This window comes from Sceloporus occidentalis, unplaced genomic scaffold (assembly GCF_023333645.1).
Source record: "Sceloporus occidentalis isolate IW3139 unplaced genomic scaffold, rSceOcc1.0.p SCAF_37, whole genome shotgun sequence".
NCBI lineage: Eukaryota > Metazoa > Chordata > Lepidosauria > Squamata > Phrynosomatidae > Sceloporus > Sceloporus occidentalis.
The window spans coordinates 7,235,001-7,262,632 of record NW_028317017.1 but is presented as its reverse complement, the minus strand read 5'-3'; the positions used below and the strand labels follow the sequence as shown (position 1 = coordinate 7,262,632).

Sequence of the window (27,632 nt, the reverse complement as noted above, 5' to 3'; positions counted from 1 at the left end):
ACACAGGGGTTAATAAGTAGTATAGTAATAAGAGTTACTTAATGACTCAATAAATTGAGTAAACAAGCGTTTCTGGTTGCAATTACAGGGAGATTAGATAAGTACAAACTGAAGCTTTTTGTTTCATACACAAAATATCTGCCGGGTGGCTGAAAATAATCACTCATAGTTGAACAATCAAAAAATCACACCTTATTAAGCTATTTTTTTTAATTCAAATTGTTCCTGTTTTAGGTAGTTCCCTCTCCCCTGTCCTGTTTCACCTTCTTCGCTGATGATGTCATCCATTATCTATCGTTCTTAGAACTGCAGGCGATGCACTAAAAGCTACTCCAGCAAGACAGAGCAAGATTGCACCCCCCCTGCACACCAACAAAGGCAGAAAAAGTAGAATTTGGGGGTTAGCTCCAGTCTGTTCTTACGCCGAGCAAAATAAGCCTTATTTGTGTAAGAAATGTAACTTTCTGATGATGATCCGGCCAGCAGTTTAATGTATTTGTATTTTATACATAGCATAATGGGCCGGCAGGATCTTCAGCTTATGGTGGTTCTTTGTGAAGCTGTGTAATTGTTTTGAGATACTTGGTAGAAACATGAGAGGGTATTACCTCCTGGAAACCAGGCAGCAGCAAGAATAGGGGAGAAATAAATCAATTGGGAAAGAATAATGATCCTAGTCTGTGTACATGTAATGCATGTACAGGCCTGGACTGGCCTTTTAGCACACGGGGTACAATATTATTATTATTATTTAATAGGACCTTTCATTTTCCAGAAATAGTTGTTTTTGTACTTAGCCACAATAAATAATCCAACGTAATAGTATTTACTGTTAAGTATTGCATTTTGAAAAAATGATAATTTTTCTACTATAAACACATATGAATACTATATTGCCTAATAATAATAATAAAAAAAACTCCCAACACATTTGTGTCTATAAAAAGTTATTCTGGTGCAAAGATTTTTTTTTTAATGGTCTTATCACCATAGCAACCAATACATTGCAGCATTGATGTAAGACATTGAAGACAGCCCGATTATCAATAAACATGTTAAATAAGGATGTGGACTAGGCATAAACCTACCCTGCATCTAAGAACAGCAGGAAAAACGGGCAGTTCTTCAGATTCTATTCTTCTCGGTTACCACCCCACATTTCATCATTCTTGGCGTTTTGAAAGTAGTGTGTAAGCAAAGTGAGCGCACGGGAAGCAACCTTAATTTTCTGGATCTATTTGCATTACCATCCTCGCTCGGGACACTGAAGGGAAGTGCGTAAGCAACAAAAGATCACTGGGTTTCCTGGCATTTGTTGGATTTCTGTATTTCCATTCATGTCATTACTGTCTGCGAAATGACCCTGGTGTACGGGTCACTAAAGACTGATGATGGCGAAACGAAACACAGTCTCTAGCACATTTGCATGCCTGCTCTGTAGCTTAACCCCTTAAGGGCCATGGGCGGTCCCAAAACCCATTGAAAACAATGCATTTTGAGCCTATATATATATATATATATATATATATATATATATATATATATCACACACACACACACAGTTTCTCGACAAGGTAGACCTTCGGAGTGGAATAAGTCAAATGGAAAATATTTATGTAAATTACAAGAATGGTTGAGCGTGCGGCAGTTGCAGTTTAATGTTGATGAATGTAAAAAAGCACTTGAGACAGAGAAGTCACCCTAATGCTACATTCTGCCTTGGGATTTTTATATCAGCAACAAAGGAAGAGAGGGACTTGGGACTAAATATTTCTGAGGATTTTAAGGCAAGCAGACAATGCAGTAAAGCATAGGAAAAAGCCAGCAGGGTGCTGGGGCGTATAGCTGGAGGCATTTAGTGGCAAGAAGAGGGAGGTGGTTCTACCTCTATACAGATCTCTGGTCAGACCTCATCTAGCGTACCGGGCACAGTTCTGGAGATAGCCGTTTCAAGTCTGGATGTTTGGCTGCTTGCAGGTCGTCCAGGTAAGTAATTCAAAGCAAGAACTAGAAACATTTATTGAATCCATAAACAGGACTGAAATTGGGCAGGGGAAGAAGATACAAAAAGCCTTATGTGTTACAAGCTTTTTCTCATAGGCTTTGTACATAATAATTCTATGACTCTAGATGTAATATAGAAATGTCCTCCAACACCAATCTATCTGACAATATAATACAAGCAGGGTTTGGACCTTTGTATATTAGCTATACATTGTGCTGTAGCACTTCTCTTTACTAAATACCAAGTCCTTGTCACGCTGTCTTTACAGATGTATTCACTAAAGCAAAAGCTCAACATTTCAAGCCCCTGCCTTCACTATCATGAAGGGCCAAGCCCAGTGAGCTTTCTCTTGCAAGAAGATGGCTGTGTATAACATGTATCATTTTGCCAAAGCATCATGAAAGTTGATGGACTAAAACATCACTGGTTGGCTTGCCCGATCCTTTAAAATTCAAGGAAAATATTTGTAATTAGCCTAACAATCTCAAAACTCACTCATGTGAGGCCACTAATAGTATAATTAATACTATTCCATAGACATTCAATTTGGTTGGCAATTAGACACCCACCCCATCATTTCAGATCCCCAAGGAGCGGCTTGGGGCCAGACAATCATTCTACCTTACACAACCTGCCACCTCAAGACATATCGAAGCAAAACACTAAGATATGACATCATATCATGGCTCTCTGATTCAATACATAACAAGGTGGCCAGTCACGGAAGATCCTTTGACCTCCCTAATCAAATCGACCCAGGATCCTCACTGGCTGCAAAAGCACCTCGGTGCAACAATGCCAAAAAAATCAAGACTGTTTCGCGCAAAACGGGATACTCGAGGGCTATGCACGGCCAGCTATATTATGCCATTGACACAAATTTCGAACATTATGTCAAGCGGTACGGTAAAACAAAGTAAAGCCACATTTTCATATAAAATATTTTATTGTTTTTGAAAACATTTAAAAAAAACAAGTTTTGAGCATTTTCCAATAAAAAAAAAAGGAAAACTGAAACCCTACCGCATTTTTAAACTACTGTAGTTTCAGCCATACGAGAGACAACAAAACGAGGGAGTAATCTGTCTTTTTATTTTTTGCAATATATGAAAACGCGAAAGGGGATTTCTGTACGATATATAATGCACATTACGTTAAGTCGATATGCAACGCATACAGTAATCTTCCTTTCATAGTCCAAAGGTTTGAGTATTGCAGCTTTTTTGGGGGAAAAAACGATCATTTCATGATGCTATATCATGATAAAGGGTCATCTAAACACCGGAACAGTAAAATAAAAATAATAAAATAACACACAAATAAGAAAGAAAGAAAAAAGTCCAAAATAAACATATTTAACAACAATTTAGCGGAATTAGTAAACATAAAAAAAGGAAATAACCTGTGAATAACTATGCTTGCCTGGTCAACACAGAACAAGTATTTAATACAGCAAAAAAGTGGTTACAGGAATATACCAAGACTGTACAAGGTAATAACACACATGCACATTTCGTGATCATGTATTAACATGGTGAAGCAACTAAACTTAATTTCTTCCTGCTGTAATATTCTCATGTAAGAGAATAAGTAATAGATATCTCACTGAGATCAATGCACATTGCTACATAAGACAATTGTATCTGTCATTTTTATGACATTTCGCATTTTGTTTTCTTAATAGAACTTTTTAAAGTTTTTTTTTTTTGTTTAAACTCTGGGTCAAAATAGTTGCATTTATCCAAAGAGAGGTGCCATGCCACAGGTTCGACAGAATTTTAGTGCAATATATGAACCCGAGAACGCTTGAGTGATTAACCGTTCCCATAGATAAAAGGTGCCGACAGAGGTTAGTCTCTTTCTTTTTTTTTTTTGCATCCAGGCAGAATCAAAAGGCATTGCACGGAGGGGGAAAATGCCTCTCTTTAAAGTGTTTGCTGCAATACTGTACATATGGTAGATTTTCTTTTTAATAGATTTTTTTTTTTTTTAATATTGACCAAGCTCCAGCTAGTAAAATAACTTAACCCTTTTACTGCTGGAAGATCCTCGACCACACTCCGCACACACTACAAACCAACCTAGCAGTAAAAGGGTTAACACATATAGTTTAATATTTGTATTTTTTTTATATAAAAAAAACCCAAGATTGGATTATCAGGTATAGTCCGAAAGTTTTCAATGGAGCTGGCCTGCTAACATTATAATTACAATAACTCAAATTGTCCTTTGGGTTTTCTCGTAGTAGTTGTCGATTTAATACTTTGGTATGCAATAGTGCTCCATCTCAATGTACAGTAGTAACGAGTACTAAGAGCAGGTATTTAAAGAAAGAAAGAAAAAAAAAATACCAGCAAACACATAGAACGGCCAAGTAAACTTACAGTCACATACAAGTTTACAAAGCACTGAGTTGGTCTTAGCACCTTTTGTTTAAAAAGAAAGAAATATTATTTTACAATATGAATAGTCTGCGGTTGGATCCTAACGTTGAAAGCTGGCGGAGAATTAAAAAAAAAAGGAAACAATCGTATCTCTTATACTATACAACTATATCTTCCATTTGATTATTGAATAGGGCAGGTGGGTGTTTCAGTTATATTATGCTATGTTCTATGGATAGAAAGTAAGTTGATGACGTGCTGATGATTATAGCACAACGGTTAAGGGAACTATCAGCATATCCAAGTTTGCACACAAATCTAAAATCGGTTCACATGCATTTTTCTTGTTTAAAAGAAAAAAAGGAAAATCAGCGACAGCTTCTTAATTCCGAATAGCATGTTTGGTTATAGAAACCCTTTGAAGTTGCACTGGCGTGTTAGCAACCAGCAGTCACCTTGGCCTCTGCACACGTTAGATAAGAAAGTGACTGATGCGTTAACTTCACAGGAAAGAAGTCTTCCTATTTGCTACATCCGCGTCCCGGAAGAACTTCCTTAAACCCCAATTATAAAAGGAGGGTGTTCGCCACTCTGCATGCAAGCATTGTAGGTAAAACAGAGTAACAATCGCAAAGATCATTTGAAAGTCCCATTGCTAGCTCTCTCTGAAAATTAAAAACATGCAACAAAGACACATTTTCTAATATATACACATATTAGAAACCTCAGTGCTTAACATCAGTTGCCGATCCAATGAAAAAGGACAGGATCCCGAAAAGCATCCTCTCCCCACATCAACAGGATACGTCCACAGAAACGTAATCAAGCTTCCCAAACACAATCCATCCGTACACCGTTGTAGAATTGGGCTCATGTTTTTGCTCATGGGGGGGGGGGGAATACATGTAAAAAAAAAAAAAAAAACCCCAAAAATGCCATGTGAGGTCACAAGAATTAAAAAACAAAAGAAATGAAAAATTAGTGCACTTTTTTTGTTTCGATTTAGGTGCTGTTCCTTAACAAGAACAGCCAATTTTTAGCAGAAATTGAACATACGCCACAAATTTTATGGCATTCATATGGTTGAGTCACCATAATCAACAGACCATGCGGATAGTTGTTCATTGTTTATGCCATTAGCAGTTCCTACACGGGGTATTTTTTGCAATAGCATGTGCTAGATGTAGTTATTTTGTTTAAAAAAAAATAAAAATGATAACAAAACAAACACATTTGTGTAACTGGCTATCGACGACTGTTAGCTGAAGTAAAATCCTAACATATGGGCAAAAAATATAAAATGGACTTAATACTGGCTCATTAACTGCCCAAGGACTGCAGATAAATGATTAGCATGTCGAGAACAGGCGACAGACAGATAACTTGTGCAGCAAACTTTTTGAAAATCTCATAATTAGAAATGTTTCTGCTGCGGGAGGCACTTCCATTAAGACAAATACAACGTCTGCCTATTTTGATACAGTGTGCTACATTATATTACAAGATTAACCCAACATTTCCACAGTAGGATGATCTTTGCTTTCCATCCACTCGAATCCAGATGAGGTCATGGAGTTAATGGATTCGTTACAAATCTGCTGAAACAAAGGGTCATTGTTTAGTTCTTCCAGTGTAGCATCATCATCCTGCCCGTGCTGGCGACCAGGATCAAACAACAGATTTGGATCTAAAGTGTTCAGATCATTGATGCTGCCTGAGAGTTCTGAAGACAACCGAATGTCGCTGGAGAAATCAGAGGCATTGTTCAAATCTGAAGCCACTTGAACTACAAGTTGCTGGTTGGTTTGGAGACCTTCTCCATCTAGCAGGTCTTTCACGGTGCTGTTGAAATCAAGCTGTTGCTCTCGAATTTCAGATTGTGCTTGGTTGTCTCCAGAAGTAAAACTGATCTGATCAGTACTGCTGTTTTTTGTGAGGTAAGCTGGCGTTTGGAATTCATAAGCTGAAGTGCTGGAATCCATCATATTTTGTTGATTGGCACCAGAAAACATGGGTGATGTTTCCAAGATCTGAGTGAGATTCATTCTTGCTGTATAATTTGAAGGCATATTGTTTATTCCCAGTCCTCTGACGGCATCGTCTCTATCAGAGTCCAGTTTATTTAACAGAACGTGTGTGATGCTCTGAGCACTATTTTGTTTTTGAAGAGACGGGAACGCAGTCTGCATCATCACTGTTAGCGGGACTGACTGACTCCTTTGAGCAATGCTATTGGCACTAGTATCTGACTGGACACTGGTTAGTATGCTCTGGACTTCTGGGGTTACTACAGTTCCAAAAGCGGTCACATTAGAACGCGGTGCACTGGAAACGGGGCAATTTGTGTTCCCGCTTAAATTTCGTTGGCGATGAACTGCTGGGCTCACACTACGGCACCTGAAATTACTGTTCCCGGAGCTATTTGTTGATTTGTTGTCTAAGGGGGCAGGGACTGCGAAACCTTCTTGTTTGTTGGTATTAGCTATAGAGGCTAGTTGATGCTGTACAGGAGACACAGGGGTCAGTCTACCAAAGTGATTGTCATGATGTCTCGACTGAGACTGATATGACTGACCAGGCACTGCAAATGCATGTGGCTTTCTGAAACTATCCTCTACCAACTCCTTATAGCTTGGAAGAATACTGTGACTAGAAACTGACGAATTTCCAACAGCACTATAGCCGTTATTCATCCACTCTAACTTAGTTTTGTCGGGGTGAGTAGCCATGGGCCTCTGCATCGGTTTCACCGGGCTACTTGAGACAATGCTGGCATCGTGATAGGAGATGCTGGAGCTTATAGGTGTAAATGCAAATGGATTCCTGCATTCCACCGGGCTTGGAGGAACGCTGCTGCTGCAATTAGAATGTGGTGTTCCAACCGGTGTATGTCGGCTACTTCCTAAGGCGCTATCCACAGGTGTAGTCTGAGCTAATCTGGAGCACGGGCTCTCTCTGGATAAGCTCTGAGAGCCAGAAATCATTTCTGATGTTGGAGTTGGAGTTAAAGTAGGAGTGGGTGTTGGTGTTGGAGTGGGTGTGTGAACTGGAGTTCCACTGCTGTGTAGTGAATGGTAAAAGTGTGCGTTGCTTGAGTGTGTGGGCACAGGTGTACCATGGGCTGCCGCTGCTTGATTTTGAAGCACCATTCCTAAACTACCATAGTTCTGAGAATTATTCATTGCCATTTGTTCCTCCATGAGCACCAATTCCTCAACAATGCTGTCCTGTGTGAGGTCATCATCAAAAGAGAAGAAGCTGTCACTCGGAGGGTCTGTCAGATCAGAACGCTGAGGTAATTGGTTTGAAGAATGTGCTTGTAACTGATTCAAGGTCGAATCATCAAGTTGCTGGCTGTATGTGTCCTGCTGGATGCCTTCAAAGTCCACTGGTTCCCATACAGACTTTTGCACGTTATCAGCACCAGAACTTCCTGGAATTTCTATTACACCAATAGTTTGAGACTGCTCACAATTAGCAGACATGAAGTCTGAACTTTCAGCAATTTGTTGCCAGGTATTTTCATTAAAGGGATTGTCTGCCTTTGAATCACTCACAAACTTAAACACAGTACCTTCTAGTTTTACTTTTACATCCTGAGATGAGCTCATAAGATCCCGGGTAGGTTCAGTGGTCTTCTCAACACCACCGCTCAAGGTATAATTTTCTATCAATGTAGCATTTCCACTTTCAGTCACTTTGCTGGGCACTAAACCAACAGTGATAGAACTGTCACACTTTGCCGACAGCCCCTTAGGAGTTTTCTTAACACTTAGACCTCCTGGCTTTGAACATTCTGAAGACAACGTGCCCGTGAGTGACTTTTTCGCAGGTGGTATTTGTGTGTCCTGCAATGTACTTGGCAATCGTTTTCTAGGGCTCTTAGTACACAATCTGATGTCTTTTCCAGCTTGATCACCATTTGGATTAGGACTAGAACTATTGTTAAAAAGATTCTGGGGTGTAACACACAGAGTTAGGGTACTTTGATTGCTGCCACTTGAAGATGTACCTTCAATGGAACGGCTTTTACATTTGGTCCTTGTTCCTTCAGCTCTCGGATCAAGAGTTTTGAGTGTTTGCATTTCATGGGCAGCATCTTGGGAAGGTTTAACACTTTCAATGTCCTGATTAACTTTGTGCGTCAAAGACATAATGGGCGTAGCTTTCCTACCTTTAGAACCCTCGTGGGTTTCTTGGCACTGCATTGTATTCTCCTCAGCGTGAAGCTCAGGTTCTGTTTTCACTTCCACAGATGCAGAAGGTGTGTCTATCCTAGGTACAGGAGACTGTAATGAAACAACAGAGCCATTTTTGATCTGAGGAAGAGTCCTGGTATCCTCTGACATCCCTGTGCTGCTATTTACAGAAGCGGTTTGTTTTACCGGATTGCCAGCATTGCTGGGCGCAAGGGATATTGTAGTCATTTTCACAACATTCAGAGAGCTAACGTGTGGTGTTGGGACCACAGTCTTGATTGGACTACTGGTGAAAACCACAGTGGTGGGCGAGCGGATCGTCAAAGCATTAGAACTTGCTGGCTTAGGCAAAATTTGAGGGTAGCGATGTCTAGCAGACCGATCACCAACAGGACTGGCTGGAACATTTTGTGGAGTCTTTGGCGACTGCTTTACAGACTGCATATGCTGAGTTACCACCTGCACATTCAGTGGCAGAACCTTCCCCTCGGATGACCCAATTGGGCTTGGTGAAGTCACCAGTGGCCTGGTCCTCTGCACCTGTTTAACAAAAATGCAAACATGAATATTTTTCACACACCTCCCTACCATTAATCTCGGTGTAGCTAATTGGGAGTTAAAATTAAACATCTATCCATTTTACACAAATATTGAAGTGGTCATTAGGTCATGGTGCTATATTTTACCTTCCTTAATTTGGTAAATTGTGAGGTTTTACATCATATTGTTGCATATTCAACAACTTTCAATCCTTATGTCTAGAAAAGAAGAAGGTTCCCAAACTAGAATCAAGACGGTAGTACTAACATCGTAGTACAGAGCAGTTCCACATAATACAGTCTGTATCTCAGTCTCATAAAAAGATTGCCCTGTTTTTTTTTTTATTACTATTATTACTATTATTTTTCTGTCCTGTTTACTTCTAGTAGCGCATACTAGGTTTAAAAAAAAAAAAAAACGGGTTTCAACTACTGCCCTTACATTTACAAGACAACTGAAGGTCTTCTTATAGAAATGCAGGGAATAAGAAGAATTTACATAAATTATAATTACCGGAATTGGGCTGGGAACAGCTGCCACTACAATACCAATCGGCTGGGGAGAGAGGATTGCAGGACTCCCGTTACAAATATTGGTGATTCCGTTGTTGGCGGTCCCATCTGCTTTCTTCACTTGCATCTCCCCTGGTAAAGGTGACTGGAGCTTCTGCTCTTGCTGTTTCTTCTGTATCTTTCTCTGTAACTGCTGCTTGGCATCTACAGGGGATGCCAACGTCTTTATTTGGGGGTGGAAAGAATTGCTTTCAGACATGGGTACAAAAGCAGATGTCTGTGTAATTCCTTTTAACCCTACAAAGGAAACATACAATGAGACCATTTGAAAGTGCCTATAAAAAGAACTTGTCACAAGTCTACATTTTAAGGTTTGATATATGCCATCATTTTATCAAGAGGTGTTTCCTGATTAAAATAATTTTTGAAGTATTCAAACATAATTATTATTATTATTACTAATTTTCCAAAGAGTTGAAGAAGCATTTCTTCACATCAAATACCTGCACACTATTGAAAACAAAAAAGCACGAGCGCGTCATGCTGCCAAAGATGTGTTCATGGCAGGGCCACAAAACTGCTTTCCATCTAGAATCTAAAGCACAAAGTGAAACAAAAAAACACGGTATTTGGCTTAGACCACTGTCAGGTCCACATCATTATATTCTTATTATACTCTATTATAGGTTACATCTGAAAAATCTTAATCTAAGGCTTGACACATCTAATGTCCATACACCGGACCTGACAGCAAGAAATATCACCGTGTAGATTAAAAACTATTCACATTGATATGGGCCCTGATTTTTTTTGAACCAAACAGGAATATATAGACAAATCATTTCCTCTCATTTCTATTGCAAGAAGTGCCTTTTTTACTGATATGTTTATTCCATAACCATAAATATTTTGAAACCCCCTCACTGTATTAACCTCTACTATTTGTGCAGGAAAAGACCATCCTTCAAGAGTATAGTCTGTCCTACAGGGCTTATTAAGACAAAATTACTTTCTTAAGGCTAAAAGTGCTTTCCCAAGGGGCTAAGTCACTGCTATAATGCAATGACCTGTGGAACAAGGTGTAAACCCATAAAGCGACCCAAACCTGCACAACTCATTTATTACTATCGGAGTTTCTTCACTACAATGTCGCCCGCATGTAAATATTTCAGATTGATTTTGATGTATGCTCCACTTTCACCTGTAGAGGGCAGTAAATGCATGGAACACTGATGTACTACAAACCTTTTCAATGAACGCCATATTTATTTCATACAAAAAACATCTAAAGAGAAAGCATTAACCCCTTAAGGACAACGGGTTATCCTTAAACCCATTGTGAGCCCGTACATGAAGTCGTGTAGGGTTGTGGACACTTTCCTTGTGGTACAAACCACCATCTTCAGAAGGTAATTTCATTAGGATGAAGAGAGTTGCAAACCACCAACTAAAGGCTAATTAAATTCCTCTGTATGGCATGATGCAAATTGCTACACATAAAAAGCTAATAGCCTTATGGCTAAAGCACATCAAGAGAACACACAGCAAAGTTCAAGACACACGTTTACGGAAAGAGCACAGATTTAACGCTTACATTTTTTACTTAAAGCATGGTTAAACAATTATTGTGGTTATTATAAACAACTCCATTCAATGGTAACAGTCTTGCACATGGTCTATTACTCAAACTAGGAGTTGAGATGAAAGGTTTTCTCTTACTTAACGGGTACGTTTGACAAAATAATCAAAGCTTCATAAACCGTAGATATGACCTTAACATACTTAATGAATGTTATTTTGACAAATGAAACCCGTTTTCAGGCTGCAAGGCAATACATTGGGTTGGGTTTTCGGAGAGTAAAGTTGTCAGTGTGAGTTTGTGAATTCTGTTGTATATAGATGCACACAGTCATGTGAGCGCATATCTGCATTTGTGCTCGGGTCTAACTGTCTCTATCTCAATATGTATTGCGATAGACACCTACAATGATCGATATGTGTATGAAGCATGATAAAACTGTTCATCTTACTGCATTAACTACCCATTTTAAAGGGCCAACTGTGTGTTCCTTGTAGAAGTTCACTTGGTTGGCTCTTCATAACTCATAGTTCATATGGTGAGATTGAGATGGGAATTTCTATTTTGTCTCTGCTTAGTGTTCAGAGACCATAAGCCTCCCCCTACCTGTGTTTCTCAGAAGGAGAGATGAACGTAGCTTATTCTAGTTCCAGTCAGTTTTTAGCCTAAAACGTGGAAGCTTCTCTTTAAATATAAAGAAACTCATTTGTTTCCAGTAGCATGATTCACAAACATAAGCCCTGAGTTCACAATGCAAACCACAACGAGCTTCTAAGAAATGATTATGAGATTACCTGTGGAATCACCCGCCATTACTGTCAGTGCTGCCATTGACTTGGTGTCGGTATAGTGACTTTTGACAAGAAAACGCGCCAAGTCCAAGACTGAATTAAATGGCTGACTCAGGACCTTGTGGGCCCATTCGCAAACCAGGCGACACGCAGCAGACACAACCTCTTCATCAGCACTTTGTAACTGCGCAGATACCTCCATTCCGTCCAGCTGAAACACAGAAACAGAATTAGTCACCAAACTAAGAATATGCGCGTTAACAGCTTGCAAACGTACAAACCACAAGAACACCGCGTATTATAGCTTTAAACAAGAATAAAGCCCACATGGAGTACCAACAAACATTATATCAATCACAGGTAGATGGCGTGACACGGAAAATACCTACGAGGGGGAAGTTACACATCGCATTGACATTGTTAGTGTTTGGCCCGGGCTGCTTGATTCATGCAGGACACATTACATATAATAATTTCTCCTTGTAGATCTATAGAAGCAGATTGTGAGGATATACTCAGCAAAACAAAATTCAGATGTCGCTTAAGTTCTAAGGTACTAGTCTGCAGCCCTGCAGGTTGCATACAATTTTACACACAACTTATGCAAAAAACCTACAAGGACCCAAGGCTGGACCCATCTTCTGTAAAATAAAGATGACCAAGCCATAGATATCGATATAAAGATATAAAAGTTTTAGCCATGGCTACCATGCTTCCTTGAGTCGATCAGTCTTGCAAAAAGGATTTAAAAAAAAAAAAAAAAGCAATGTAATACTGGTCATAAAATGAAATATTTACCCCATCTCCAGTTTTGTTGAAGTCCAAGTTGGGTAGGGATGGCATATGAACAAAAGCTTTCTTCCTCAGTCCACTATAGCAATACGTGATATAGTTAAGGAGCAGAATCTAGAAATACTACAACGTGTAGAAATGCAGGTGTGGTAGTGTTCTTTGATGTGTGGCTTCCTGAAAATGTACATGCTTCAACCATGTTTTCTTCTAGCTCCATGCTTTTACATCATCTGATACATCATTGCACAAAGGTTACAGAGCTGGTCCAAAGCCTCAAACACTGGGGGTTATGTATACAAAAATTCTGATGCAGAAGTGATAAAATCGAGCAATCAGCAGGAACATGCCATTGGTTTATATGGTGATCATTCTAGATTTAGAACTTTACAGAATTGCTCTTTACATAATATCCATTATTAGAAATAAGTGACAAGGCTCTAAAAAAAAAGTTTTCTGCCAAGGATAAGACACTGTTTAGGGTCCAAATAAAAAACAAACACACTTATTACCTACAAGCACTGGCAACCATTTGCATTCTGACAGCTCCTGATCCAAGTCATCACACTCGACACAACTTCAAACTATAACCCTATAACTAAAACCCTAGGGCTGGAGACCCCAAAAATAACAAGTACATTCTTGCCACGTGTCTAGAAAACTACATTTTCAAGTCAAAGACAACAAAATAGAGAGGGTTTAATCATTGTTAATATATTCTACCTGTGCAGTTCAAGCCATTTCATTTCCTAATGCTTTGGCAAACGGTTAAGCCTTTATTCTAGAGAGTTTGTCTGTATGCCGCTTGGCATATTTCTCAACATTTGCTGGTTATATTTTTCCCTTTCTAAATCTAGTTACTAGATGAACTACAGGAACAGATGTTCTGCGAGGGAGCTTGTATAGACTTGGACACACTTGAAGCAAAGGATATTTAGATTTGCCTCTTGTACCCAGCCGACGTGCCTTCATGTTTGGAAAAACGTTTTTCATTATCTTCCCAAAGTCAGCAGCACTTAGTGGATGATAGCCAAGATTGTCACAATAGCTCCTGGAAATCAAGAACACACGAGGTGAAATCATTTCTCTTTGCTGCACAACATCATACATGTACTGAAAAAAACCCCATAAAAAGCCACACAATGCCGCACACACTTCAGACGTTGCAGGAAGGCAAATTTTAAGTAAATTGCAGCAAGCAAACGCCGACACGCCGTGGGCTACACGGAATCCCTGGGCAAACAGTTACAAGGAAATGCCTCAGTAAATCGGTGTTTTGATCGGCATCAAAAGGATGAACCCGACAATCGTTCCGGGGTGGAAGGTCAATCAACGGCATCACAGAGAGTTTATCAAGCACCGACAAATGGAGTATATGTGGCATTTATAAACACATCACCCCAGAAGCGTCACCGACCAACCACCAGTAAAAGTATGCTGATGTGCAGTTAACCCTTATAGGATCATTGAGATCATTTAACGTCTTCTAAAAACAGGCCAATCTTGATACATTGGCTAGGAATGTGTGGTATAAGTAATCTGCGATCGCAACTATTAAGAACAGGACATGCGTTATAAGCGAGGTGTACATGGTATATTGGTACTCATTTACTTTGCAGTCCTTCGAATAAAGGATACTTTTTAGGAGACATATTGGGCAGGCTTCTATGGTTTGTCTATCCATAAACAATTTAGTTTCAGTCCTACCTACCATATAGTAAACATTTGCTGCATAGTCTTAGCATTTTAAGGAGGTTAAACAATATTAAAGTCTGAACCGCACTGCCTATGGTGGTACAAGCTCCATGGAGCTTGGGTATTGCCTCCATTACAAGGCAATAGGACTCACTTCAATTTCTTTCTGTGTGACCTTGGATTAGTCATTGTCTCCTTGGTCCTAAATTAGATTAACCATGCCTTTGTGCCAGATTTCTAAATAAAGTGAAGTGTATAGAGCCACGAGTATCTTAAAATATAAGCAAGCATGAGTAAGCATTTTAAATGTTCTGGCATCCCTACATCTTAAAACCTTAAGCGTGCTTAAACGACCAACCTACTGAAAACGATCTTGTCCCCTGTGGTATGACTACCAGAGTAAACTCGCATACCCCTGCCTACAAATAGATTGCAATGGCCTTTGGGCCCTCCCAACCTTTTGTTTCATTCATTCTAAATTGTTACGTGATGCACTACTTGTTTAGCCTTTGTTCAGTGCTGCAGAAAATAACGGCACTAATCTCTACGGGTTTTTCACTGCCTAAAGTTTCATTTTTCTGATGCATTACTGTTTCATTGCTTGTTTACCGTCTTCCTATTTTAATCATCCACCCCTAGCTGCTGAGATCGGGACTGAATTTAGGGGTGACCAGTTTGTGCAACCAGCACCCTAGCCTGCTTAACAGGCTACCATTCCAGATAAACAACCTTGGCCAAGTGGCTCTACAAAGCGGTCCACATTGAAACACTTTAAAGAGAATAAGGCAACTTGGGGGAGGACGTAAAATTTTAAGAAAGAATATACAATTTAGGAAAAAAAATACGTTGAATGTTTCTTTAACTTATTATAGTAAGTATAGAGTCAATAGAATTGACTGATTTTACGGACACTTCATCGAGCAGAGTTTTTATGATCCACGCAGCTTACTTATACTCATCGTAGACTTCCTGTTTGGGCAGCGAAGTCTCTGGATGCTCCTCTAAGGTATTCCGAATCCAGGAGAATGCATGTGTTTGCTGAGCTCTGCTTGATGATAAAGAGCTCTGATCACTGGAAGAAATAAAGGCGAAATTAGAAGAAAACAATTAACATGCAGGACAGGTGAATCTTACATATTTCAAAGTGTAATTTTTCTATCCCCAACGTGAAAAAGATTCAGACGGCTAGGTTGATGACATTGATACATTAAATGTTAGATGCAAAATTGTGTGTAAAAACATGAAATTATACCAATATAACAGATAATACAAATGTGGCTACCGATTGGGCTGAGTGTGCATGTGGATGACCTCAGCCCCCTGTTTGTCAGAGCATTATGTGGATTGACACGTAAGGATACTACCCACCACTCCAGAGTTAAGGGAAATATAACTTGTATATTTATCTGCCATGTTTATGATCACCTGCAATAGACTCCACATGTTATGGTTGCAGCTCTTTAATGTAGGTGAAGGATGGTATTAGGAGACTTCATTTATCTTTTTCAGTGGCAAACAATGTTTTAGCGGCTTCCTTTATGTGATCCTACAAGCGATCTGAAAACTGCTTCCTCTTGTTTAATAACCAAGGTTCGGGAAACTAAAGCAGTTTCTGGCACAACACAAAACACCTGAGCCAAGAAGACTGGAGACCAACTTATTATTGTAACACACCCTGCTGCTTCGGGTTCATTCAACACACAAAAACCACATTATATTCAAATACAGGAACTTAAACAATTTGCCATATGTTTGCAAATGAAGTGAGAACTTTGAGGTTGAAACGCAGGCACATCAAGTCGGTGTGAGTTCTTGGAGAAGGCAGTTTCTATCTTCATATGTCAAAAATGTATTGGCAAGGCAGAAGCTTCCATTATTACAACAATGGACATTCTGACTTTAACATCAGGAACAATTGTTTCTCAAAAAGGAAAATATTCTTTACAAGACCACATCTTTCAAGTTGTGGAAGATGTGGTTTGCTCCAGGCAAAGCATCACATTTTATCCATCATCTCCAGCAAAAGGCATTACTGCAGACAGCATGGTGGACCATGTTTTAGTGTAGGTGTGGGAATTACTAATAGACCAGTCAGTAACCTTTCAGCTCACTGACTTCATTATGAATTACGGTGGGCCATACTGGCTAGAAAGAAAAAATAGTGTGGCTTATCTAAAAGTAAAGTTAAACCAAACACGTACTTTATTATAGTTAGTTTTTTTATGTGTGTATATATACACATTTACCTTTGCACTGGCAGCATGTAGCTAACCATCCGAATCTGGTTACATTTTAAGGCTTCTAGTGTTTCAGTGCCGAACCCTAGATTATAACATACTTGCCCAGCCTCGTACGTATATAAAGGGGTAACTGTGAAGACCATTGCAAGCCCCATGTTCAATGCTAATTCAAACTCTCCTCTGACACCTCAGCTAAGTGATGGGGCGGAATGGACTCGGACATGAACACCAAAGGAACTAGTAAACAAAAAGGAAATATGCACCTTTTCTCCACATTGCTAGGACCAGAAGGCAGTTGGAGGTAGAGGTAGAGTTTCTCAATGTCTGTAAACTTCTCAACTTCTTGCTAAAAAATAAAGATATAAGCAATGTCTATGAGACAGCGCACCACGGTAATTATTGTAGGTTAGAGGTTCATAGTACAGCATTTTAGCAAGGAAGAGAAAGCAGCATGAACCATCTGACAGAGAGTAAATGGTACAGCAGACACACAGAAGATCGAAAAATGTGCAAAGACAAGCTCTTTGTAATTCCGCAGGCCAGCCTAAGGTTACAGTAAAACAGATCAGCACATAAAAACCCAGCATTTATAGCACACATAAAGTTAATGATGGCTGCACGCACAAAAAGACATTGAGGCATTGAGGCATTACTTAACTAAAGTCCTCTGTATAAAGGCAAATAACGCATTAATGAATGTATGTCCTCAAAGACCCCACAAAAAAAACCCCTAAAAACTCTTTATAAGCACATTGCGGATCTCCATAAGACACGGCAATAAAAAGCTTGTGACATAACATTGCGGGTCAGTTATTAAAACCATTTACTGCTGGGAGAGCATTATCCGAGGAGTTGGAATGAGAGAAGGCTTAATGCTAAAGATGTCGAAGGGGGGATTTTGCAGCCCTTAAATAAAAACACCAAGGCTATATTCACCATCTCAAAATTCTTGGCAACAGGTTTATTAAACTGCCGGCTGTTCAGGTATTTGGTGAATGCTTGCACGCAGCTATCCATGTCTGATGAATGGGTCATTTCATTCTATTCTGCAGATTTGCTTACTTTTCCAATGGCCATATTCAGCAAACCGATTAATATAGACTCCATAGTCCCTTACTCCATTTTTTTTAAACTTTAAAATATGCAGGTACTAAAAATGTTAATTTGTGATCATCCTTGGCCTACAAAACACTTCAGTAAGCATGACACAAACAGAAACTACTCATATGCACGTTAAAATCCCAAAATAGGAGGCGTGGCCGACCGTTGGAGAAGATGGCTGCTTGAGACCTGAGCTCCGTCGGTCCCCCGGTAATATTAGCTTTTCTTAGCTATCAATCGCAACCATGGTTCGTAATAGACGGCAGTCCTCCGCCCCGTCGGTGCCTGGGGAGGGTGCCGGGTCGTCGGTGGCAACCCTTAGGGAGTACTTTCGTACCCCAGCGGCGCTGGCCTCGCAGGCGCCTGAAGACCACGAGGCAGCGTCGCCCTCGAGCTCCCGCGATTCCGGGGACAGGCGCGAAGATGCAGTGTCCGGAGAGGCCGGTGTACCTACCTGTTCCGCGGATGTTCGCCAGCTTTTCTCCTCTGCTCCGTGGAGGGAGGACTTTAGCACGCTGCTTTCGGAGCTTAAACAGACCGTGACCGACGCGGTGGCGGGCCTTCGGGCAGATCTGGACGGTGTGGACCGTCGCCTCACGCTCCGGGAGACTGAAGCGGCTCAGCAGGCCCAGAGGACCTCGGCCCTGGAGCTATCCTCAGCTCATCATGCTTATTATTTGGCCGATTACAGGAGGCGTTTGGAGGACCTCGATAACAGGGGCCGACGGCACAACATAAGGATCCGAGGCCTTCCGGAGGTCACTTCTGACACCCCTGAGGATGTTAGGGGTGTTGTGGTCCGCCTGTTCAACAGCCTCTTGGGGAGGCCTCCTGAGACTGTGCTCTCTCTGGATCGGGCTCATAGGGCTTTGAGGCCTAGGGGTCCCCCGTCGGCGCCCCCGAGGGATGTTATCTGCTGCGTGACCGACTACCGGCTGAAGGAGCAGCTTATGAGGCGTGCGAGAGAGGTGGGATCCTGGGCTTTCGAGGGGGCCGGGGTTACCCTCTTCCAGGACCTGTCCGACATCACCCTGCAGAATCGCAGAGTGCTGCGACCCCTTACAGCCGAACTCCGGAGCCGTGGCGTTCAGTATTATTGGGGCTACCCCTTTAGCCTTAACGTGCGCTCAGGAGGTTCTATTTTCTCGCTCCGCTTTCATCAGGAGTTGCCTGCTTTCCTCCGGGATCTCCGCCTGCCTGCTCTTCGGATTCCGGATTGGGACTTGCCCGCCATTCCGGCGGATCGTGCAGCTAGTTTTGGAGGGACTTCCCGTCGGCGGGAGCGGTCGCCGGGCCGTGTAGCCCGTCGCGGCAGGCTGTCTATGCAGCTTCCGGAGGCGACGGACCCGGAGGAATAACTTCAGGTGCTGCGTCCCTGCTGTTTTGCCCGCGGTCAGGCGTCCGTGTTGGTCTTGGGCTTCTGACTTACCTTCTCGGGACCTGTTTGGTGACTTTGGCTGGGTCTTCTTGGGCCCTCATGCCGCACTTGTGGACGCTCTCCTGATCCCGATCCTGGGCACTTTTGTCCTTGTGTGGAGCCTATTACCGTGTCGCCGCGCACGTTTATTTACTTTTTGGGGACTATGTTTGTTTTCTTTTCCTTTTTGTGTACGTTGGGGGGGGGGTTGTGAATGTGTACTTTTATTGTGTACGTTACATTCGCTGCCGGCACGCTCCTATATCTGTTGCTGATCTGGGCCCGGGGCTTCTGCCTCGGGTGTCCATGTGCTGGCTCTAGGTGTGGTTAGTAAGGGTAGGGGAAGGGAATCGGCTCTTTTGGGTGGGGGTTGGGTCGGGGGGGGTTAGGTATTTTTTTTTTTTTTTTCCTTTTTTTTTTTTCTTTTCTTTTTTTCTTTTGCGCTGATAGTTTGGTTCTGCCTCTGACCTCTGTTATGCCATCTCTGTGGGAGTGCAGCGCTCTGCGCTTGCTCACTTCCTTTTTTATCTTTGGGCGACACTTCTGTGTGCATTTCGGCGTGCTCCCGTCCTGGTTGGGGGGTTCGGCTCTTTTGGGTGGGGGTGGGGTCGGGGAGGGGTTTATGTTTTCTTTTTTCCTTTTTGTTGCGCTACTGTAGTGATGCTGCCGCTTGCCCTCTGATCTGCTGTCTATGGGGGAGTGCTGATAGTGGTGACTGCTCGCTTTTTTCTCCTTACGAGCAACACTTTTTTTTCAACGGGGGGGTGGTCCTCTGTTGGTAGGGGGTTCGGCACTTTTGGGGAGGGTTCGGGGGGTTTATAGTTTTCGTTTTTATTTTCTTTGCGCTGTGCTGTCGGCGAGGCCATTTGCCCTCTGCTTTGGTGTCTCTGTGGGGGGTGGCGTGCCGCGCTATCTCCCTCTTTCTGCCTGGGGTTCCACTTGCTCTCGCTCGTTTCCCCTTGGGGGGCTGTTGCTACGACACGCTACCTTTCAGGCCGGGGACCGATGGGTGGTCTCATGTTTGTTGTTCCTTTTGCGGTTTTTTTTTTGTTTTGTTTGGTTTTGTCCGGCTTCTTTTTCGGCCGTTACTCCGCCTCTGACCGTAGGCGTCGTGCCGTGCTGGTAGTACACTGTGGTCCTTTTATTTTTGGTCCTACTGTGTTTCTTTTCCAGCTGACGCCCTTGGTACTTTTTTGGTAGGGAGGGTTTTGTTCTCCTCTCTTCTCCCTTTTTCTTGTTTGTTTGTCTGTGCGTTTGTGGGTCGGTTTGTACCTGCTTCCTTTCCCTTTTCCTCGTCTCCCATTCCTAGTGTTTCTCTCCTCCCCCCTTGTCTTTTGTGGACACCGTCATGGCTTATCGGCCTGCTGATCTCACGATATTGTCAATCAATGTTAAGGGCCTTAATGTGCCAGAGAAACGGTCGGCTCTATTTCGTGATCTGAAGCGTCACCGTGTCTCGGTGGCCTTTGTGCAGGAGACTCATTTTCGGGGCACGTCCCACCCTAGTTTGATGTCCCGGGATTATCCTGTGGCTTTCCTTAGCAATAACACCCAGTCTAAGTCGAAGGGGGTGGCGATCTTGTTTTCAAGACACTTTCCGCTTACTGATGTTGTGCACCTTGTTGATCCGGACGGTAGATTTATTTTTGTCAAGGGCCGAGTGGCCGGGAAGGCCTATACCTTCGCTAATGTTTACGTCCCTAATGTGAAACAACATGCGTGGCTCTCTAAGACGTTGCGGATACTCCGTTCCTTTCAGGACGGTTTATTGCTTTTTGGGGGCGACCTCAATGTGGCTCTCCACCCCAAACTGGACTCTTCTACGGGGACGTCCCAGACCCCATCTGGGGTTTTGCGGAGGATTCATGCTTTACTTACTGCTGACCAGTTGGTTGACTGTTGGAGGGCCCTCCACCCGACTGCCAAAGACTTTAGCTTTTACTCTGTCCCGCATACACGATACTCCCGCATTGACTGTCTTTTCCTCCCGCACTACCATTTGTCCCTTTTGAAGGAGGCCAGCTATGGTTCCATTACCTGGTCGGACCATGCCCCTCTGAAGTTGACGCTTGCATCCCCGTTGACTCGTCCCACTCAGACTTCGTGGCGGTTGAATGAGTCCTTGCTGTCTGATGTGGAGGTGCGGGACTCGATGACTGCGGCTCTTCGCGACTATTTTCTGACCAACGTTACCCCTGATGTGCCCCTTCCTACGGTTTGGGAGGCTCATAAGTGCGTGGCTCGTGGCCGGTTTATCCAGATGGGGGCTGCGAAGAAGAGGGCCTCTGCTCAGAAGCTTAGTGATCTTTCTGTGCAGATAGCAGCTTTGGAGGCAATTCATAAGGATACTTTGCGTGACAGTGACTTTAACCGTTTGCTTGTGCTTCGGGCGGACCTCGCCGATATACTTCATGGTCAATCTCAGAGGCATTATGATAGGCTTAAGGCCATCTTTTATGAGCATGGGGATAAGCCTGGGAAGTACTTGGCTCGCGCTTTGCGTCGGAAGAGGCAGCTGTCCTACATCCCCAGAATTCGTTCCCCGGGTGGTCGCATGCGTTATCTCCCATCGGCTATAGCTGAGGAATTTGTTACTTTCTATTCCGCCCTGTATAATCATTCCCCCACGCATGATGCCCCTGAGGCGCTTGAGGGCCACAGACTGGCTATTCGCCAGTATTTGTCGCGTTTTTTGCCGCGCCGTTTGTCCCCGACCGACTCTGAGCTGCTGGAGGCTCCGATCTCCAGTGAGGAATTGGCTTATGCGCTCAAGTCCTCTAAACCGGGGAAATGCCCGGGCCCGGATGGTTTGTCTTTAAGTTACTACAAGGTTTTCTTTTCTGTCCTTAGCCCCCAGTTGGTAGCTGTGTTTAACTCCATTCTTGATGGTGCGGGCTTCCACCCCCACACTTTGGCCGCTACGATCTCTGTGATTCCGAAGGAAGGTCGGGATCCGGAGCTTTGTGGGAATTATAGGCCTATTTCCCTTCTCAATGTGGACCTAAAGCTGTTTTCCAAGGTTCTCGCTATGCGTGTTGGGCGCTTTCTCCCTGGGTTGATACATCCAGACCAGTCGGGGTTTGTGCCTGGTCGGGAGTGTAGGGACGGGACCCTGAGGGCGGTCAACTTGATCCATTTAATTAAGCGGTCGGGCGCCAAGGCTGTCTTGCTATCTACGGATGCCGAGAAGGCCTTTGATCGGCTTGATTGGACCTTCATGCTTGAGGTCCTCGGGGCGGTGGGCCTTGGCCCGCATATGCTGCGCTGGGTGTCCGCTCTCTATACTTGCCCGTCAGCTAGGTTGCGTATTAATGGGGCCCTCTCGGACCGGTTCTCTATCTCTAACGGTACTAGGCAGGGTTGCCCGTTGTCCCCTATGCTTTTTGTCCTTTCTCTGGAGCCCCTTCTGGAGGCTGTTCGGGTTAATCCGGACGTTACCGGTGTGGTGGGAGGGGGCGTGCACCATAAAACGGTGGCTTTTGCGGATGATATGTTGTTCTCCCTTGTGAACCCACGTGTGTCCTTACCTGTGCTGATGGATGAGTTCAAGAGATACGGCTGTCTTTCTAACTTGAAAATCAACTTGTCCAAATCTGAAATTTTGAACATTTCCCTTCCTGTGGCTGAAGTGGAGGCTCTGGCTTCTTCCTTCCCATTCCGGTGGTGTGTGCGTAAACTGCGGCATTTGGGGGTCTGGTTGGCGGATGATGTATCCCTCTTATATGAATTTAATTTTCCCCCTCTTCTTGAGGCGATCCGGAAAGATCTCCGGTCTTGGGGTTCCCTGTTTGTCTCCTGGGTGGGCAGGGTGAATACTCTTAAAATGAACATCCTCCCCAGGGTGCTGTATTTGCTCCAAGCCTTACCGATAGTTTTGCCGCGTGCCTTCTTTTCCTCCTTGAGGGCGCTGTTCCTCTCCTTTATCTGGGCGGGACGGGCTCCGAGGCTGGCTCTGGCCTTGTTGCAGAAACCTAAAGAGGCGGGGGGCTTGGGCCTTCCCTGCATTCGCAGCTACTATTTTGCTTGCCACCTGTTGCGTACCCTGGAGTGGACCTACCGCCCTGCCCATAAGCTGTGGGTGGCTCTGGAAGCAGCCTCCGCCTCTGTGCCGCTACAGGTGCTTCTGTGGCTTGAGCCGGCTGTGGCTCGGAGGCAGGCGGGGGGTCACCCCTTTCTTTTGGCTACGTTGGCGGTTTTGCATTCTGTGTCCCGTAGTTCCGGGCTACTCACCTATCCCTCGCCGCAGACGCCGCTGCGGTTTAACCCTGACTTTCCCCCGGGTATGTCGGGGGGTTCTTTTCTGCTATCGGCTCCGGGAGATGCACCGACGTTGGGGTCCTATATGCAAGGGACGCGACTCCGCTCCCTGTCGACCATTGTTGGGGGTGTTGACCCGACTGCGCTGCAGACTCTGCAATATTTGCAACTCAGGGCTTATGTTGGGTCTATTCCTCAGAAACACAACCTTGTTAGAGACCCCACGCCTTTTGAATCGTTCCATTTGAAAGATGCTCTTCCTCCTCATGGGATTTCCCTGCTGTATCAGTTGCTCTTGAGGGTGGGGGATGGGGTTTTGCCGGCCTATGTGGGGAAGTGGGAATCGGATCTTGGGGTGTCCTTCACAGCGGTACAGTGGGGGAAGATTTTCTCTTTAACACATGGTTGCTCTCTTAGCACCAGGTCTCAGGAGCTTTCTTACAAGTTGCTTACGCGCTGGTACCGTACCCCCTCTCGCCTGCATAGCATGTTCCCTGACCATTCGGAGTTGTGTTGGAGGTGTGGACTGTCGGTGGGGTCGATTCTTCATATATGGTGGGAGTGCCCCCTTATTGTTCCTTACTGGGAAGCTATCCAGGCAGTCCTCCCGAATTTCACTGACTCTCCACCTCCTTTTCAGCCTGCCAGTTATCTGCTCCATCATACCACCACGCCTGTTAAGGTGTATAAGAGGTCTGTGCTTCGCCATTTGCTGGATGAGGCTAAAGCCTTGATTCCCTTGCATTGGGCCTCTGTCACCCCGCCCTCGTTTAGGGAATGGATCCTAAGGGTGGAGAGAGTGCGCGCTTTGGAGGAGCTGGTGGCCCGCTCTGATAGACAGGGGGAGCGCCATAGGCAGACCTGGTTCTACTGGTCCCAGTACTTTCTGGATCCCTCCACCCAATCTCTGTTGCCTTAATTGAGCTGGGGCCTTGGGCTTCTGGTGTTGGGGTCTCGTATTCCTGTCGTGATTCTCCTGTTTGGGTTGTGTCACTGTGCTTCGCCCTGCTGCGTCAGGGTCTCGTGCTGTACTCCTGAGGTCATGCGCTGTCCATTTTGGTTTGTTTTTGTCTTCCTCCCCTTCCCCATTCGGTTTCTGTTTCCCCTTCTCACTTTGTGTTATAAAATGTTTGAAAACCAATAAAAATTTTGATTCAAAAATAAAATCCCAAAATAACTACATACACACAACCTAGAAACCAAAATAGAATTCAGGTTGTATTTAACCCCTTCGTGACAAAGGCTGATTTTACTTTTTGTACCCTTCGTGACAATGGCCGTTTTAACATTTCGGCGCTGCTCGTGTTTAGCTGTAATTTTCTTCTTTCCCGTTTACTGAACCCACACACATTAGATATTGTTTTTTTCAGGACAAGAAGGGCTTTCTTTAGATGACATTGTTTTGATTGTATCATATTATTTACTATTAAAAAAAGTATAAAATATGGTGAAAAATTTTGAAAAAAATGACTGTTTCTAACTTTTAGTTGAAAAATCTTTTACTCATCTATAAAAGGTAATAAAAAAACCTGCTAAATAGATTCTACTATTTGTCCTGAGTTTAGAAATACCCAATGTTTTTATGTTTTTTTGCTTTTTTCTGCAAGTACAGGTAGCGTTTTGCTATTTCAAAGCCATTTTTTCCAAATCTGGTAATTCTTCCCTCCATGTGCCATTTTGGGTATCTTTGAAGCCGGCCAATGCAATTTACCCCATCAAATCATATATTTTTGAAAACTAGACAGCCCAGGGTATTCCAAATGCTTTAATATGTGTTTAGCAACATCTCCTGAGTACAGCGATACCTCACATGAATGATTTTGCCTGGCTGTTTGGGGGCAAAAGGGCCACATTTGGGGCATGCACATTTTTCAATGTTGAACTTTGGCATTTGGGGATCCACTGCCCATGCCCTATTTGGTACATCTTTGAGCCGGGCCATTTCAGTGTGCCCAACAAAACCATATATTTTTGAAAACTAGACACCCCAGGGTATTTTAAATGTTGGTATTTTAACTCTTTGCATGCACACATTTTACCACCAGCATTTTTTCAAAGTTTGCAGTAGTATTTTTGTGTGTGTATTTTTCCCACACACACCTACTTTATGTATGAATTTACAGCTCCTGGTATATGCCGCTGTCACACGACACCCCAATATGTGTTCAGCAACATCTCCTGAGTACAGTGATACCCCACATGCATGGGTTTGTCATTTTTGGGCGTGAACTAAAAGGCCACATTTGGTACGTGTGCATTTTTCTAATTGGAAATTAGATGTGTGGCCATCCTTCCCCCCGTGTTAATTGGGACCTTGTTGAACCCGGCCAATTCAATTTACCCCATCAAATCATAAATTTTTTAAAAGTAGACACCCCATGGGCATTTAATATGCCAGTATTTTAACTCTTTCCATGCGAGAATTGTTTTAAGCTAATATGCTAATTTTAGGACTTGCTCACAAAAATATATTTTTTATATATATATATTTATTTTTTGCCTTTTTTTTTTTTAATTTTTTTAACATTTTTTTTCAACTTGAAGGTTCCCCTGATAGTTACATCAGTGGAAAATTATTTTTACATTTTACTGGTTTTTTACTATTTTTTTTCTAATTATTATTAATTTTATTTTATTTTTAATTTATTTTTTCTAATCACACTGTGATTAGAAAGCTGAGCTCCATTGACTTGCATGGTTGAATGCAGCACCTATATTCAACCTGCAAGTGGAGCCAGAGTTCTCTAGAGGGTCTGGAGACTGTCTAGCGAACTTTTTAGACTTTCTTTATTGAATTTTCCCAGACCGCCGCCATCTTGCTGATGGCGAAGATCACCGGCAGCTGCGGCTGTGACCGCTCTCAGGAGCGGTCACAGTCCATCCCCAGGTAAGTGTTTGGTGTCGCTGGATGCCTCCTGATCGAGGCATTCCAGCGACACCATTTAAGTTTAGGAGGCGATCGTTGATCGCCTCCTAAACGCTTTTAAAACGGGCGTCCGCCGCCATACAAAGTATGGCGGATGTTGACGCCCCGGGGAGGGGCCAGAGATAGTCCCTTTGTGCCGATAATGGCGTTGCTGAATGCCTTGAGGTCGAGGCATTACAGCAACGCCGTTTCGGTGCAGAAAGCGAAATTAGATCGCTTTCTGCACCCGTTTAATGACGTGCCGGACCGGCAATTGTCATCAAGGAGTTAAAGGGATACTGCCAGAAAACAAAGCTCTGAATTTACACCTCACCTTTTCATTAGATGCCTTATGCCATAGGTCATGTAATACATACTGCATTTTCATAGCCCTAAAAGCATTTAAAGCTGGTTGTTCACGGTAACTGCAACAATCTGCGGCAGGATCCCCGTCAAACCCTATGCTTTCTCCTAATTGTCTATGGAGGAGGTTGGTGACCAACCAGTGCTATTCTGTAGGCATCTAAAATCCCTAGTGTCTCCTTCCTTCTCTGTTATCAAACCTTGTCCCTAGTTATGAGCTCCCCAACTCACAAAGAAATCACAATAGCGCTGGAGCTCTGAATAAAGTGACTTGTTAAGCGCCACAGTTTCTCAGTTATCAACAGATGAGATGATATATTGAAAAAGATTTAGCCCCCTTATGACTGTAGCTGGGAACTTCCCAGGACCTCTCTCTCTTCCAGCAGGGTGGCTTTCGGAAAGGGCAGGACTCCCTGTCCAGAAAAAGAAGAAACTGACCTGGAGACCCAATGATGCAGGGCCTTTGTTTGGGGACACCAAATCAAACCCAGACAATTCCCAGGTACCCATATCACATTTTTTAAATTGTAAAACGTAAAATGTTTAAGTGCAGCTGCCGCAACCCTGTGATATTTCCATATTCCAGAGCTGGAACAATAACAAGACACACTGCACAGTGAAGCTAGTATCTAGAAAGTACACACATGTATGGGTAATGTTTACATGCTTTCCTAAAAACAGATATGATTTTATAACTATTTCAGTCTCTTGGTATTTGTCATCAACCATTACATTTCCGCTACTGAACCTCCAATCAATTAGACTGCTCAGCACATTACAACTTCTAGGCACTAAGGTATTATGAAATCGTAGATTTATCATCTAACTAGATAATCCGAAATAACATGGAGGATA

The 27,632-nt window shown here is 43.1% G+C and overlaps 1 protein-coding gene across 1 annotated transcript in view; it reads right to left on the bottom strand.

Moving 5' to 3' along the window:
- Positions 1-5,894: 5,894 nt before the first annotated feature.
- Positions 5,895-27,632, bottom strand: part of RFX7 (regulatory factor X7) — a 51,038-nt gene continuing 29,300 nt past the window's right edge. Inside the window, exons 3-9 of the mRNA XM_089488329.1 lie at positions 16,998-17,080; positions 15,444-15,566; positions 13,734-13,850; positions 12,809-12,893; positions 12,014-12,221; positions 9,642-9,937; positions 5,895-9,128 (exon numbers count right to left, since the gene is read on the bottom strand). Coding sequence (XP_089344455.1) covers positions 5,895-9,128; positions 9,642-9,937; positions 12,014-12,221; positions 12,809-12,893; positions 13,734-13,850; positions 15,444-15,566; positions 16,998-17,080 — 4,146 coding nt within the window. The remainder of the gene's footprint in view (positions 9,129-9,641; positions 9,938-12,013; positions 12,222-12,808; positions 12,894-13,733; positions 13,851-15,443; positions 15,567-16,997; positions 17,081-27,632) is intronic.